The sequence below is a fragment of the Podarcis bocagei genome, assembly GCF_964188305.1.
Source record: "Podarcis bocagei genome assembly, chromosome: 3".
Lineage (NCBI taxonomy): Eukaryota > Metazoa > Chordata > Lepidosauria > Squamata > Lacertidae > Podarcis > Podarcis bocagei.
The window spans coordinates 35,873,545-35,890,532 of NC_138127.1; the positions used below are offsets into that span (position 1 = coordinate 35,873,545).

The 16,988-nt window shown below is 39.3% G+C and overlaps 1 protein-coding gene across 1 annotated transcript in view; it reads left to right on the plus strand.

Annotated features, from left to right (window-relative positions):
• The window catches only part of CRYBG1 (crystallin beta-gamma domain containing 1), a 92,067-nt gene that overhangs the window by 24,130 nt on the left and 50,949 nt on the right, over window positions 1-16,988 (plus strand). Inside the window, exon 2 of the mRNA XM_081186539.1 lies at window positions 6,913-7,051. Coding sequence (XP_081042665.1) covers window positions 6,913-7,051 — 139 coding nt within the window. The remainder of the gene's footprint in view (window positions 1-6,912; window positions 7,052-16,988) is intronic.

Below are 16,988 nucleotides of genomic sequence, written 5' to 3' on the forward strand. Positions count from 1 at the left end.
AATATGGTTATTTGTCTTATTGGGTAATCATTGTTCCAGGAAACAAATTTATGGGAAGAGCAATCCGTATTCCCGAAATCCTGATTTGTCTGCAGTCAGTTTATATCAGAAGCTTGCTCAGCAACTGTGACTTTTTAACAGTATCTGTCTATTTTCTCTCATGAATACTTACATTGTTTTCAGAACATTCCCCCACTCCTCCACTTACCTCTTTAATATTATATCAACATTGAAAGTTGTCTGGCCAAATGCAATTTGTGAAAATAATTGGAAGACCCAATAAATTATAGACTGTGGCAAGATGTTAAATAATGCTAATGAACTTAATATTGTACATGGTTGAAGTAGATCAAATAGTGAAAAGCTCTACTCACATTCTACTAGAAGGTACCTTTGCAAGAATAGTCTTGAAGTAAAAAGATCTTTAGATAAATCAGTCAACACAATCATATCTGGCTAAATACATACAAGTTATTCCAGGAGCAGACAATAAAAAACCTCTGATTAGTTAAACTGAAAATCCAATGACAGTATTGAATTATTCTGTAAGGAATCAGCCTTATTGCAAGGGGAGATAGTAGTATATCCCCCCTTTTTTTAATGGAATCCTTATCTCCCTGATAAGGATTAGATGTGTGCACCTTCACTAGACTAGTACAGTGAGAGAATCACTAATCCTCTGAGGAAATTTTTAAACATTTTCTTAATCTTTAAGTTATCAAAATATTCATTAAATGATTCAGGAATGGCAAATAAATTGTGTAACTCAAGACATAAGAATGAGGGCTGCCATACATTAAAAAAGCAGCTCAACAATTTGGGGGGGGGGGTCTTCCTAAAAAAGCTCAGCAATTGAAATACGGCAACCCTACAAGAAGCCCTCATTACAATTGCACAACCACGTTTTTTGCAGCACTCAGTACTCTCACATTAATTGCTTTTGTCCCCCCAGAGACAAAAATCTGAGGGTTTAAGAAATTGTGATAACCCTGCAGCAGAATCTCTAACCAAGTGAACAAAACATTCTGTTTATGTTTGCTTTCATTGCCAGCAAAGGCCCTTTATCACTTTGTGGTGATTATAAGCATCAACTTTGCTTTGGAAACAGATGGCTCTGCCACCCAGTGGTCAAACTTTGTCTACACATTATTGAAGGAAAATACAATATTTTTCAATGTTATCTGCCCCCAAATGTGCTTTTGGCTCTGGCAGATTTTGGTACCTTTGTCTCAAACAGCTGGATAATCAAGCAGCTTGAAGGATCTTCAGAAATAAAGAAACATAGGAAATGTGAGGCCATTTCATGATGCAAACAAGTAATTAAAAATGCTGCTGCTGAAATTGCCTTCCATAAAAGTTCCAAGGCAATGTATAAAATTAAAAGTGGCTAAAACACAGTTAAAAAACAATTACAAAAATAATGGAAAATGAGTGTAAAAGCAATAAAAAATGCACATCTACAGATCCCGCCTCCAAGAAATGCATCGCCTACTGTTGCCTCCACAGTGGCATTGTAGCACATTCCTTGGAGGCGAAATTTGCCTCTTTCTAAGCAGTGCCCCCCCCCATGATACCACCTCAGGGGTGTGGCTTTTGGGCAAATAGCAGCCACTGCTGGTCTCCTACCCCTCTTGTTCCTGATGCTCATCTTTACTCCTTGTTGCACGGGACAGGGACATTTTGTGGTTCTTCTCAGTTGCTAAAATGGCTTGGTCTGGCTCTGGCAAGAGGGCTCTAGAATTCTCTAGTCATTTTTATTAGTGACATTCAAAATATTCAGCTGAATCCCAAATCAAGATCTGAAGTGGGACCATCTTGGATAAATTCAGGGCTTTTGTGAGCTGAAGCAGGAACAGACAATGTGCTCAAGACATTAAGGCATTAAAAAATACTGCAAGCAGTGGGCTCCTCCACACAACTTTACCATGCGTTTGAGGCTTTTTGAGTTCAATATTACTGGGTAGTGTTCCCATGATATAGTCCTCAACCAGAACCCATTCACTTTTTAAAAAATAGTGAACTAGCTGGGAGTGCTGTGTCCTGGCAGCCCTTAAGTAGGCAGTTTTAAGGCTGCCCCTGAAAAACCCTACCTGAATGAAAAAAATTGACTAGTTGCTAATATTCCTATCTGGGGTAAGGTGAGTGAAGAAACAGCTGGTGTAGAGTCTGCATCAAGACACTCGCAGGAGCACCAGATTGACTCTGCTGGTGTACCCACACAGCCCTGAGCTCACTGTCATGTGGCCCTGTCCCTTCATTTCCCAGGTAATTGCAACAATGCTGTTATTGGTAGTGTAGTTCTATGGCACCACCCTGTGGCTACTCCTGCTCAAGTAGGTAACTCCAGGATATCTTTGATTACTCCAGTTATATGAATCCCAATACTCTATTACTATCTTCCTGTTATTTGGGGAAGACCTTTTCATTAATACGTTCAACCCTGCAATTGATGTGGCTTTATGTTCCAGTTTTGTTTTATTTTTCCACTGTATTTATTATTATTATTATTATTATTATTATTATTATTATTATTATTATTATTATTTAAGCACCCTGAAAATATTATTTGAAGCACTGGAATATAATAAAATAGGTAAGGTATAAGCCAATAAAGAATTGCTGTTCCAAATATTATTTGTGAAAAAGCATAGTAATATGACCAAAACAATACTAGACACGAGGAAGAGTTCAGTCAGTAGAGAATGGGACTCTTAATCTCAGGGTCATGAGCCCCACATTGGATGAAAGATTCCTGCATTGCAGGAATCCAACTCTACTATTCAATGACAAATTTAGATTGAGTGAGTGTAGTTGCAAGTAGCTCTTTAATATACCTCCAATAATATGAAATGTGCTTCTCTAATGAGATTGAATTCTATTGCTCTTATCTCAGGTCAACATAAGATACTCCAGCTCACTTTTACCTTTACAAAATGTGCACATGCAATTTTAGGTAGAGTTTTGTGTGATTCAAAAATATACATACAGTGGTGCCTCGCAAGACGAAAAGAATTCGTTCCGCGAGTCTTTTCGTCTTGCGATGTTTTTCGTCTTGCGAAGCACGGTCCGTCGCAACTGCGCCTCTTCAAGCGGCTTAAAAAAAAAAGCGCAAGACGTTTTTGTCTTGCGAAGCAAGCCCATAGGGAAATTCGTCTAGCGAAGCAATGCAAAACTGAAAAACCCTTTCATCTAGCGAGTTTTTCATCTTGCGAGGCATTCGTCTTGCGGGGCACCACTGTACAGTACTGCATTTTGAATATTGGTTTAGCCAGGACTTTTTTTCAGCTGGAACTCACCAGAGCTCAGTTCTGGCACCTCTCAGGTGGGCACCATTGCCATTATAAGAGAAGTGAGGCATTCATGGTGAGTTCTGGCACTTCTTTTTCTAGAAAAATAGCACCGAGTTTAGCATTTTTCAAAAGCTTTTTATACTGCAGTACTGATTCATACAATAACTTGATAAATATAATCAGTCCACTAGGTGGCAGGGTTTCATACAAAGTTGTAATATTTCCTACTTGCTCTTATTTGTTTCTATATGTATTACTATCCTGAAATTTCATATCACAATGAAAATGGTGTTTTCAGGCTTCATAGATCTGCAGCCAAATACTCTTCCTCATGCATGCCTTTTTCATCCTTGTTTCAGAGGCAGTTCACAGCCCTGATTGGCTGCTGCTTCAGTGCCTCTGACATTGTGTTGTTCTTGCTAGCAACATGGTGTTAGCTAAGTGGGAGCCGTACAGTCAGCATCCTGACACCACTACTCCATGCAGCCAATACAGCTGACTACATGCTGGCATTAGAAAGCCAATTCTTAGAACTTTTGTCTTCATCCAGACAATATGTTGGGTAGGAAGGCAGTTTCCAAATAATATTCATCTCCCAGACCCCAGGGTTTCCTAGAGAGGTACAATTTTTAGACGAGAGGGATGCCCACACCTTGACTTTGCTATAGCTCTAAATCTATCGACATATCTCCTTACTATACTGTGTGGTTACATTCAAAACAATATGTATCAGTTTTGCCTTACATCTTTTGTTAGTCTTTCTAGTGTGCTCCTCTGCTGTCAGAAGTTGCTCTGCATTTTTCTATGTTCTCAGACCCATGTAAAAAACCCATGTACCAAGTGTCAAGCCAAACACTTTTGTTACCCAGTATCGGATATTTACCTGGGTTGATGGGCAATTAATTAATTAGCTTCTCAATCAATTAAATATGACTAAAAAGTTTGTTTTTCTTAGTATTTAATTACAAAAATCCTCAAAACAGCTTACAGATAATAAACAAAAGCAAGATGGCTAAAAGCATAAAAGCAGTAACATCAGAACAGTATGATTAAAACAACAGATATAAATCACAGATAAAATGGAGGGAGGTGTCAGCCAATTCTGCGCAACTTGGAGTTGATTAAGAAAAGGCACCCAGACAGAGTTTTGCATGAGCCAGAGACAGTTCCCAAGAATCCATGTACACAAACCTGCCAGGAGCTTCTAAACTGGTTGGAGAAACAGCTGCTTCACTTCTGAAGACAAGTAGGAAACCAGGCATTCCACCAGAGGGCACTCAAGTGTGAGCATCTCCAGGAATATTACACCCATAGGCCAACCGTGAATGAGATGACTCCTTTTGCTGCCTCGAATCAAGGCAGCCTAAGCCAACTCCAAATAAAACTGGTGCCCAGGGCTCTTCCTTGCCATGCCTGCTGTCCCTGGGAAACGCGACAAAAGCCTTTATCTGGGGCTACAACATTTAGGCTGCAATTACATACCTTTGTGGAAGTACATGCTATTGAACTCAATGAGACTTACCTCTGAAAAGATGTGTAGGGTTGAACTTGTAATAGGATTGAACTGTTAGTCTGTTTTCATTTATATAAAGATAATGTCTGATTAAAAATGCCTTTTGTAATGCAAGTACGTATAAAACTGAGCATGTAAGAGACCTGTGTAAGAAGGAATGAGAGATACTTATTTTAGCATGGTGTGTGTATGCTTTACAGTGCATAATAATTTTTTTTAATTATTCTTTTCTTTAGAAGCATTATTTTTTCTCACTTGCAAATTTAGGTACTACTAAAACTAGTTTTGTTAATTGACTAAGATTCAGTGCTTTTGTTCTGGGAGGATGCAGGGGTACGCATACCCCTAAACATTTTGTGAGTCTAAGTTTGGCCTCATTGAAGGAGCAGTATTTAAATATGAGTAGGAAAACGAGAGTACCCCTAAACATTTTTTAAGGGAAAAAAGCACAGCTAAGATTTATTTAATTGTAGGATTAATTTTGAGCCTAGTATTCTAAATGTAAGAAGGTCTGGTGGAACTCCCCACAAGAGGAATTCCATAACATAGATGCCACCAGTAAGAAAACTTGCATTCATTGAAGGATATAGTCTTGGCACAAATGAAGAATATTTTATTTATAACAAACAAATATTATATTAGGCATTAGAAAATGCCCACCAGAAAGCTTATGTCCTCAGCTGATTCAGAGCTTGGTCTTTAGAGCTTTCGTGTAAGACCTGGAATGGACTGATCCGGACCCTGGTGAACTGGAACATACATAAAGCAGAGATATTGTGCCAGTAGCTACCAATTTGGTCTTTCTAAATGATGGAATCCAGAGCAGAACTTCACTTGAAATTTGAGCAAACTGAGAAAGTGCCTCATACAGAAAAAAGTATTCTTTCCCAGACTTTAAGGTTACCCAGTTAAAAAGTGGCACTATTAATTGTGTGTAGAATCCAACTGGTAAGTACAAATCTTTTAACACTTCTAGGAAATTTGTTGGCTAGGGCATTTTGCCTGCTGCATTTTGGATCTGTTAAGAGTTCTAAACATACTTCCAGGCAGCTCCAAGTGGCATTCAGAGATAGAGCTGTGTGTTGAAATTTAGGGCAATAGCACTCTCTCTATGTTGCCACCTAACAGCAGATATTCAGTTTTATATTTCTTCTGAATAGGGAAGTCACCTTTAGTAGTCATAGCTAATATCCATCGACAGACCTATCTTCCACGAAACCCATTTTATATCACCTAAACAAATGACCATGGCATCTTGTGGCAGTTAATTCCATTAACAAAATTATATGTGAAGAATAGCCTTTTTCATCTGTCTTAATTTTTACTGCTAATAAATGGTTTTTGGACAGCATGTGTTCTGCGTGTTCTAATGGGAGGGATTGGGGAAGGCGTTATTGCTTTGTTCTTGCTCTTCTTCTTCTTATGTCTTTTGTGTTTTTTGCCTTGTATTCTGTGCTGTGAACCACCCTGAGATCTACGGATGAAGGGTGGTATACAAATGTTAATAATAATAATGTTGATCTCCTATTGCCAGGCCAGCATGTGTTGATTGATGAGAGCTGTTCTTCTGTATTATGTTTCATAATCTTTGAAAACTTTCTACTGTGTTTTTATGACCTAATAATCAGAGATGCAGGTGCTCCTGAGGGAATAATTGCATGGTTATTCAAAGGAAGAGAGAGCAATTGGCACCACCCCTGAACTGCTGTAGCACTTTATAGTTTTTGCTATGTCCCAAATAGCAAAAGCTATAAATATTCAAGGCCTAAACTAAATCTAGGCAAAAATGAAAAATGCCTTTCAAAACTGCCCATATTTCACCTTCAACAAAACAGCCATAATTTAAGAATAAAGAGAAATGTGAGACCTTTCTTGATGCCTTCTTGGCCGGAAGTCAGGATGATAGACTCATAAACCAGATCCAATCATTATTAATTTAAAAGTTAGGTACAAAGCTGTTTTTATGTCGTTTTTGGATGCAGCCACGCAATATTTGTCACATGTAAAGACTTTCATCACAATTATCTTTAATACAGCTTCCATTTAACATCCTACTACAATGTTTCTGGTCAATTTAATTAAAGGGCAAAAATATTATGTGTTTTTCAGAGATTTTGACATGCCAGATACACAATTTGCTGCTCAGGCCAATCAGCTGCCTCCACTACCCTCAAAAGAGACACAGTTTGCTTATGGTATTCCAATGGATTCAGTAACTACATCTACGTTGCCAGCATCATTTAAAAAGGTAAGGAGGAACTAAAAGTATGAAGAGTGACATTGTTTTTACTTTTTTAAAAAAGTTAATTTTGAAAAATACCATACATAGAAATTTCTTAGGGAAGGTAAAAAATAAGTATAAAATTACTGGGGGAAATTTGATGACAAACAATGAAGCTAGATGTCTTTTTTCCATTTGGGTCCATGAAATATGTACAAAGTACAAAGATAAATTATATAAGAGTATAATGACATTGAGCTACATGTGCATTTATCCATAGATGGGATCAATAGGAATTATAAAAACAAATAAATTCCTTGTGTTCCCAATTTTCTCCACAAGTAAATGCTTTTGATAGGCTGACATGAGGGAACTGGAATATTATCAATATTCTATATCAATGCTTATTCCAGTTTAGACCCACTGAAGCCAGTGAACTGAATTGGCTTAAACTGGTGTCCTTTGGCTTAGCAGGAGGTTTGAATGTACTGTACAAATTCATTTAATTCCTCCACTTAGGTTATTCATCTTATTTATATTAGTATTATATAATGCCAGCAACTTAGCATAGAGGGAGGGTGCTTATTACTTCTGTTGTAGTGTGAGAACTATGCTTAAGTGATTACCTTGCAGACAAGGTTGTGCAATACCTTACTTGTCATAACTTACTTTAAAGGCGTCTGGCTTGGTGAATAGACTAATTTTCTCATAAACAATAGTAAATCATAGGCTATAAGCTGAAGAAAACTGGCCAGTTTGCTTTTCTGCTGAAAGACAAGAATGTAAAAAAATAAAATAAAAGGATAACTTCATGAATTTTGTTTGTTTATTTTAAATATTTATAGGTTGCTTTTCTCAAGGCAGCAAGCAACAACATAACCATAACTTTATAAATAAAATTACAACGGCATTACACTATATTAGAAACTTTAGATGATAGGCAGCAAGGTCATACTTGGAGAAGACCCACTGAAAACACTGAAATGAGTACATTGAGCATGTCTAACAATGGAGATCACCCTTTAAAATAAAATAAAAAGTTATGCAGCGCTTTTTAAAATTGTGTTTGAAAATTTGCAAATATCGTAGCTAGGTAAGGAAGCATAGAATTTTATATCAATCAAACTTTTGTCTTTTAATTCAATATTGTACTTCATTTAAATATAGCTGATACTATATTTAATTTTGCCCGATTCTTGCTCACACTGTAGCTTCAGTTTCTCTTTCTTCAGTTTCTATTTAAGATGCCCATGATAACATCCATAATCAGTATGTTTCTATTCTTGCTTGATTGCTAAGAATTGTGACTACTGTCCCCAGAGGTCGTGTTTCTCTTTCCCAGTGCTACACATCTGGCCATACTGACTATATTACAAGATCATGATAATAGGAGTTCCCCTTTGTCCCTTTTTCCTTTATCATCTGTCCACTGCAGTAATAAACATAAGCTAAGCCAGTGAGCTTCCTGGTAAGACACTTGCCTCAACTTCGAAAGAACTGATAAACATTCCTCCCACACCTGGATTTAATGATGACATACAGTTTTAATTTCATTTGGCATCTTATCAGGCAAGGACAGCAAAATCCAGTCTGATTAGTAAATGCTTTTGCAAAATCAATCCAAGGGTTGCCATAACAGGCCACTGCTTATCTCAAGCATCATCTGGCATTCTCATTACCCAGTGAATCAATTAATTGTTTTTTCTCTTCTTGTGAAAGTCTGCCTAATTCACCACTAAGGCTCTATTTGTGATTCAGAGTGATTCAACAGTAGTTTCCCAGCCTTTGATATCAGGCTAATTCCTCTGTAATACATTGTCTCAGGGGTTCCCAAACTGTGATTGGGCTTCATTCAAGTGCTCCACAGCACGTCTGTGAAGAACACTTACAATTTGACTGCTATGGATTTCCAATCATAATACAATATATAAGAAATAAAAGAACCACTAAAAATCATTTATAATCATGCAACATCTAGCACAGTTCATTACAGTTGCTTAAAATATTATTATTACCAATTATTATAATTATTACCAGGATCCCCGCAGCAGTTTTCATAAAGTCTGTGGGGGACAGAGGGAGTTTGGGAAATTTTGTATTATCATAAACATTTTTCAAATGAAACAGTCTCTAGCTTCCTCATCACTTTGATACTATTCTATAAAGTAAATCCACTGGTCTCCATTTGCCATTGCTTCTGAGATCAGTTAAATTTATGGTGGTAGACTTGATTTCTTTAAAATGATTGCTGCACCTTATTTAGTAAGATTCTCCCCTTTTTGTTGAGAATTCAACCTAGGACTGCAGATGTTCTTGATGCAGACATACTTTATTTTCTGTTTACTTAGTCACAGTAATTTATATGTGGGATTAGTTTCCATAATGGTCTGTTTTCGTTATAGCTTTGTGATGAATAACAATTAAAGTGACAGCTTGCTTTAAAATACACTTTATTTACCACTGCAGTGTTAATTGATTAATCAAACTACCCATTTAGGCTGCAATCCTGTACACACCTAGGAATATGTCCCTCTGAATTCATTGAGAGCTACTAAGATTAAACTGATAATCTATCCAAAAAGTGGCATTGATTAATTTGACATTAATATTACTTAAAATGTATTTTTAAAATGTGTGTAAGTATTGCAGAAGCTACAAAGCAGGATGATATAATACAAAATTTTATATGACAATTTAATAATTTTCTAATTAGATGAACATAGACTGTCTCTGCACTTTACCTTTCTGTACCATTAAAACACCTGTAAGCAGTAGAAACTTTCCACTGCTATATAGCTGAAATTGGAAGAAATCTTTGTAACTGAGCATAGTGTACCAGAGGATACTCTGAAAGAACAAGACTCAGTATGCCCAGTGCTATTTTTCTAGAAAAAGGTGCCAGAACTCACCACAAACGCCTCCCTTGTTCTCTTATAATGACAATGGCTCCTGAGAGGTGCTGGAACTGAGTTCCAGTGAGTTCTGGCTGAAAAAAACCCTGAGTATGCCCAAAGCATTACAGAAATACAGTGGTACCTCTGGTTGTGCATGGGATCCATTCTGGAGCTCCAGTTGGATCCCAAGGTGTGCATATCCGGAGGTGCCGCTTCTGCGCATGGCGCAGTTTAGCGCTTCTGCACATGCGGTGAAACCCGGAAAAATACTTCCAGGTTTGCTGTGCACATATCCCAAAGGATACGTAACTGGAGGTGAACGTAAGTAAAGGTTCCACTGTATAATGCAAAATATACATGAAGGGCATTTAGATGCAATGGGAGCTTTTATATTTGTCCACTAAGCATGCAGACATAGGATGGGCTCACCTGTAATGCTACACCATTTATTTGTTTGTTTGTTTGTTTGTTTGTTTGTTTGTTTGTTTGTTTGTTTAAATGTATTTACTGCTTGATTGTAAATAGAACCTCCGAGCAGTTTACTCTAAGCCAGGCATGGCCAAACTTGGCCCCCCAGCTGTTTTGGGACTACAGTTCCCATCATCCCTGACCACTGGCCCTGTTAGCTAGGGGTGATGGGAGCTGTAGTCCCAAAACAGCTGGAGGGCCAAGTTTGGCCATGCCTGCTCTAATTCATTGTTTGTGTTAGCCATGGTTTGGTTAAGAAGCCAAACAAATGACCAAACCAACCAGGATTCTTCCTACTTCCCCAACACCACACCTTCTGTCCAATATCTGGAATGCCTACATGATGCCCTAGTGCTAGCATTGCCCACCATGTCATCCGCCTGCTTTGTCATTGGTTGGCTGACCAACACATCTGAGGTTAGGAGTGTGGTAACTGTAGAGTGTCTCTTTCTTGATTGGGGTATGTCTCTCTATATGTGCTTACCTGGCATCTAGTCTGATGTCTTGATGAATCTGGGAAGGACTTTTCTTTTAATTTGCCCAGCCATTTCAGCACACTGAATAGTTGCTTAATTTCTGTTTCAATTTTACTTTTTTTTGTTTTTATTTCATAGAATTTATATACCACTTGAGTGCAGGAAAAAATTCAAATTTTTATGATTCAGCCTACTTTATTGTTATTTGGTACTGTTCCTTTGCTTTATGTCATTTTTTTAATTCTATACTATATAGTTTTTTTTTTGGGGGGGGGTTACTATAACTTATCTTGGGAACATATACTGAAGGATAGATTATACATATCCCAAAACAGCCTCAACTGTCATTTACTGTAGGAAATATACACTGGCCATGCCTATAATAATGGTCTCAGGCCTACTTTAATGCTCTCCTTTGCGACAGCTATTTTTTTCACCACTACCAAAGGGGGGCTGTTTGAGGAAAGCACTAATTAGAGCATTGTGCAATCTACAAAAATCCCCTATTATCTTGCTTAAATTCATCAAAATGTTAACCAGTTTGCCAACATTCTGTCAGTGTTGTTGAACATCTCTATTAATTCCTCCCAATAGCATTAAAAAACCAAAGTATTTTTGGCCTGGTTGGGAAGGAGGAATGCCGAATATATAGAGTGAATAATTGTTATAGCTACAACACTGTCATGCCTTTTGTTTTATTTACTTGGTAACAAAATTACTGTTTTGCAAAACTGGACTGCCTCTTTAATTAGAGCTAAAAACAAGTGTGTGTCCACTCCCTCACTAGTCACTGTGGTGGTGAAACTTTTTCTTGAAACTTTATTTGCACCTTAGGACCTTCTATAGGAGGTATGGGGAGATATTTTTTCAATCTGTGCTTGGGAATGAAGTGATAAAAATCCAAAGTTCAATTTATGGTGTTTTCACAAATATCACTGTCAGCTTTTCAGTCTGAAAGGGGCCTCTTGTGGATATGGAAGTGGTAGAGAGCAGGAGAAAGAATAATTTTAAAATATCTACATTTTAGCTACTGGGTATGCTTATTTTTATTTGAAAAATGCTGCTTGGGGAGGACTGCTTAAGCTATTTTTATGCCACCTGACCTGCTCAGGTATCTGTACCTTTCTGTGCTTTGTGAAAATGTGATCTTCCCCTCTGAATTGAAGCTCAGTTAAGAAAAATATCTGATAAGATCTTATTCAGCAGACAAGATCAGATTTTTGCAAGACACAGCCGGGAAACTATAATAAACAGGGTGTCTTTACCCGGGGGTGCAAGGGGTGTGGGGCACCCAGACACCAAATTCTGGGGGGCGCCAGGCTGCCGCTGACTGCGCCCTAGTGGCTGTGTGGCTGGACTCCGGCATCACTCCGAATTTGCGATGGCCGGATCTGGCGGAAAAGGCAGTACAGGGCCACTCCCTCCCCCGGCCCCTTCCATGGGCTGCTCAGCCGCGGGGTCTGGCGGTGATTCGCCTCACTCCACCTTTGCAATGCCTGCCCACCTGGCAGAGCCAATCAGGTACTGGGGCGCTGCCACCACTATCCATGTGCACACCGGAGGAGAAAACCCCGCGCCACCCCCAGCATGACCAGCCTCAACCTGCTGCTCCGAATGGGCAGCAAGAGAGGAAGGAGAAATGTAAGGAACCCCGCCACGCAGCCCCGGGCTGGGCTGGTCTAGGCTGCAGAGCTTGGTGCGCAGAGCTGCACTCCACGTGGCTTTTCCATGGCAACAATTTTCTCCCAGGGCACGCACAGAGGTCTCCTGGTGCTTGCTTTTCCCCGGGCAGGAACACAGGAAATGGTTAGTTGTGTCAAAATTTGGGGGCGCTGTGTGGATCTTTGCACCCCAGCGGTGCATATGCTAAAGACGGCCCTGATAAGAAAAGCTCTCAGATACAATACAGTTAAAATATGGGTTGAGCAAAAGTGTGGATGAGCACTTAGTCTTTAAGGAGGTTCCCCAGTACTCTTCGTTGTTTTTGCTACTATGGACTAACACAACTACTTCTCTGGAAATAGTTTCCAGAGCTGCTTTATGTGCATGCTATCATTGGATCTCATTTTGCTGATGAGCTTAATTTTAATGAATTGTGTTAATGGCTTCTATATTTAGCAGTCAAGTGCAAGATATTTGAGACCCTTTGACTTTGTGAAAAATTGCTCCCTGACTTCTTTAGCAATAAGCTCCTTTTTATTGTGATATTGTAAGTGTTCTGAATGTTGTAAGACCTGTTTGTGCATTTTGATGATTGCACTGAAAACATGTTATGGGAAAGGGACGCAACCAGCTGATGTTGGGGCGTCTTTGGAAATGTTATGCTTATAGTAAGTTATAAATAGAATTCTTAGGGAAAATAACTTTTCACAATATATGTAACTAAGAAAAAGTAGGTGGCTCATTCTTATCCTTAATACAATCCCCACTGTTACAATCCTCACTGTTAAGGGGGCAGCCTCCAACTGACTAATTTTTATTTTAAACTGGCACTTCTTTCCTCACTCTTCTACAATCTTAACTACTCACACCATCCGGCATTACAGATGCGTGCTTTGAAAAACACAGGATGCTTGACAGAGCCTGTATGGTGTAGTGGTTAAGAGTGGTAGACTTGTAATCTGGTGAACTGGGTTCGCTTCCCCGCTCCTCCACATGCAGCTGCTGGGTGACCTTGGGCTAGTCACACTTCTCTGAAGTCTCTCAGCCCCTCTCACCTCACAGAGTGTTTGTTGTGGGGGAGGAAGGGAAAGAAGAATGTTAACCGCTTTGAGACTACTTCAGGTAGTGATAAAGCGGGATATCAAATCCAAACTCTTCTTCTTCTTCTTCTAAAATGAGGAAAACAATGGCTTTGCATCAAGACCTGGAAGTCTGGATTCTGTGTGTGGGGTTTTTTTGTTTTATGTTTTGCTTCACTGTGAAAGGAGACAAACAAAACCAATTAATATCATTCCCTTGTTGACAGGGTGGATTTGATTTAAATAAAATTGATTTAAATCATGATTTAAATTGCCACATCACCCCCATGCTGTACTGGAGGGTTTCCTGAACACCCAGAGCAAATTTGAGGGTGACAGGACTGTGGTGGGGTGGGGCAATGCAAAAATAGTACTGAGCATGGCCAGCAAGATGTGACCTTTCTATTTAAAACAATTAGGACTTTGAAAACCTAACCATTTAATGCAAATCCAATGGATTTTCACAAAAATAGGGAAAGACAAACTACACAAATTTTGGATGCATTTGAAGGGGAAAGAAAACAAGCAGACAGTATGTTTTTATGGTAAGGAACAGTGATAATCATTAGACTTGATTATTTTCACCACGTCTGTGTTAAATTAGGCCATCTTACTGTACTTGTCATATATATACTATAATAATTTTTGGAAACATTGTGCCAATTGTTTTCATCTTATTAACATTTAGACCATTCAGGGTTTTTAATGGGGGAATGCAGTTTGGCTTCCATGAGCTAGGTTGACAACTTCATATGTTTTATAATTTTTAATAGGCTGCAAAGTGGTTTTTAAAACTCAGTAACAGAACTATTACATTGTTCAATCCCAATTCTGAATTACAACCACAGCCGCCTTTTTTAATTATGAGAAGAGATTGTACGAAGATAATGCAAAATTGCAAAACCTATAGGAATGCAGAAAGAGCAGTCGGCAACATTGACTGCTTTTCCAAGAACATATATCTTGATTTGAATCCAGAATAGGGTGAGGCATTTTACTAAAAAAAATCTGTCTTGAAAACGGGGTTTTAGTCAAGATTGTTCAGCAAAAAAGGTTTTCTTTCAGTTTTTCTGATGTTACAACTGCTGTGATTTCATGCCTTCTTTATACACAAACCATCTGTATGGTCGATGCAGCCATTATCTTTAGTGGACTATGCAGATAAAATGTGTGCAATACTTCAACACAGCATTGTGTTAATATCAATATTCTCACAGTATAGTTTTAAAATATTGTTTGTACCTATGAGAGTGTAGTGTGATTGGGAGAAAATTGTCTTCTGCACTCTCATTTCAATTAACTATATTTTGCTGTGGTTTCAAATGTATCCTATGTATATATTGTGAAGCAGCTAAATAACTTGTATCATATATAAATATCCAGCACAGGAACAAACAGGCTGTGCCCCAGGTGTGGGCTGCTTAAATGGGCAAGGGGCGGATCCGAGGGAAGCCCACTGTTGGCTCCATTTGCTCCGCCCCCTGGCACAGCCCACCTCCCAGCCTGCATCCCCATTCGCCAAAGCAGGGTGCAGGCTAAGATCCAGCTCCTGATAGGCGGCGGGGGCTTATGCCCCCTCCACCTATCAGGAGGGCACTGCTGTTTGAATTCCACTGTCGGGGCCCCAGTGAAGATTCTTCTGTCCAGCAATTCTGCTGCACCAAGAGAGGTGAGCAAACTTGCTGTGGTTTCAAATGTATTTTATGTATATATTGTGAAGCAGCTAAATAACTTGTATCAGTATACAAACATTATACTGAAACAAGGCAGTAGGAAATGTGGCTACTTGCGCCTCCCTGTCCATCAACCCTACTTTTAATTCATAGAATCATAGAATCATAGAATCATAGAATCATAGAGTTGGAAGAGACCACAAGGGCCATCGAGTCCAACCCCCTGCCAAGCAGGAAACACCATCAGAGCACTCCTGACATATGGTTGTCAAGCCTCTGCTTAAAGACCTCCAAAGTAGGAGACTCCACCACACTCCTTGGCAGCAAATTCCACTGTCGAACAGCTCTTACTGTCAGGAAGTTCTTCCTAATGTTTAGGTGGAATCTTCTTTCTTGTAGTTTGGATCCATTGCTCCGTGTCCGCTTCTCTGGAGCAGCAGAAAACAACCTTTCTCCCTCCTCTATGTGACATCCTTTTATATATTTGAACATGGCTATCATATCACCCCTTAACCTCCTCTTCTCCAGGCTAAACATGCCCAGCTCCCTTAGCCGTTCCTCATAAGGCATCGTTTCCAGGCCTTTGACCATTTTGGTTGCCCTCCTCTGGACACGTTCCAGTTTGTCAGTGTCCTTCTTGAATTGTGGTGCCCAGAACTGGACACAGTACTCCAGGTGTGGTCTGACCAGAGCAGAATACAGTGGCACTATTACTTCCCTTGATCTAGATGCTATACTCCTATTGATGCAGCCCAGAATTGCATTGGCTTTTTTAGCTGCCGCGTCACACTGTTGGCTCATGTCAAGTTTGTGGTCAACCAAGACTCCTAGATCCTTTTCACATGTACTGCTCTCAAGCCAGGTGTCACCCATCTTGTATTTGTGCCTCTCATTTTTTTTGCCCAAGTGCAATACTTTACATTTCTCCCTGTTAAAATTCATCTTGTTTGTTTTGGCCCAGTTCTCTAATCTGTCAAGGTCGTTTTGAAGTGTGATCCTGTCCTCTGGGGTGTTAGCCACCCCTCCCAGTTTGGTGTCATCTGCAAATTTGATCAGGATGCCCTTGAGTCCATCATCCAAGTCGTTGATAAAGATGTTAAATAAGACCGGGCCCAAGACAGAACCCTGTGGCACCCCACTAGTCACTCTTCTCCAGGATGAAGAGGAACCATTGATGAGCACCCTTTGGGTTCGGTCAGTCAGCCAGTTACAAATCCACTGAGTGGTACACCTGGAATTGTACACCTGGAATTGTACACCTGGAATGCTAATGAGAACTAATTTATGTGAAATATTTGTTTACATATTTTAAAAGGGCTTGCAATACCTGCTGTGATAATTAAGGACTTAAGGTATCTATTGAAATCTCCCTCTCTAATTCTTTGTAATAAGTTTCTATCTTTTGGGGAGGTGCTTTTAGAAAAATACCTGTTTCCTTCACCATTATTTTTCAGGTGTCTCAATCTGTGACTCATGTTCTTAAGTGGATGCTAACTGCGTCTGTGTACTGAATGGAACATATCAGTCAGCTTGGGCAGTGTTTTGTTTATGAGAGTCTCTTGGAAGGAAATCAAAAAGGCAGCTAAGCGGTGGGAGGATCAGGGTTAATAGATGTATTGCATTAATGCACACATGACTGCAACTTTCAAATCCTTCTCTGCTTGCTGTTCTGAAAAAAGCAAAACTGAACATCACAATGGTAAGACAGCTAA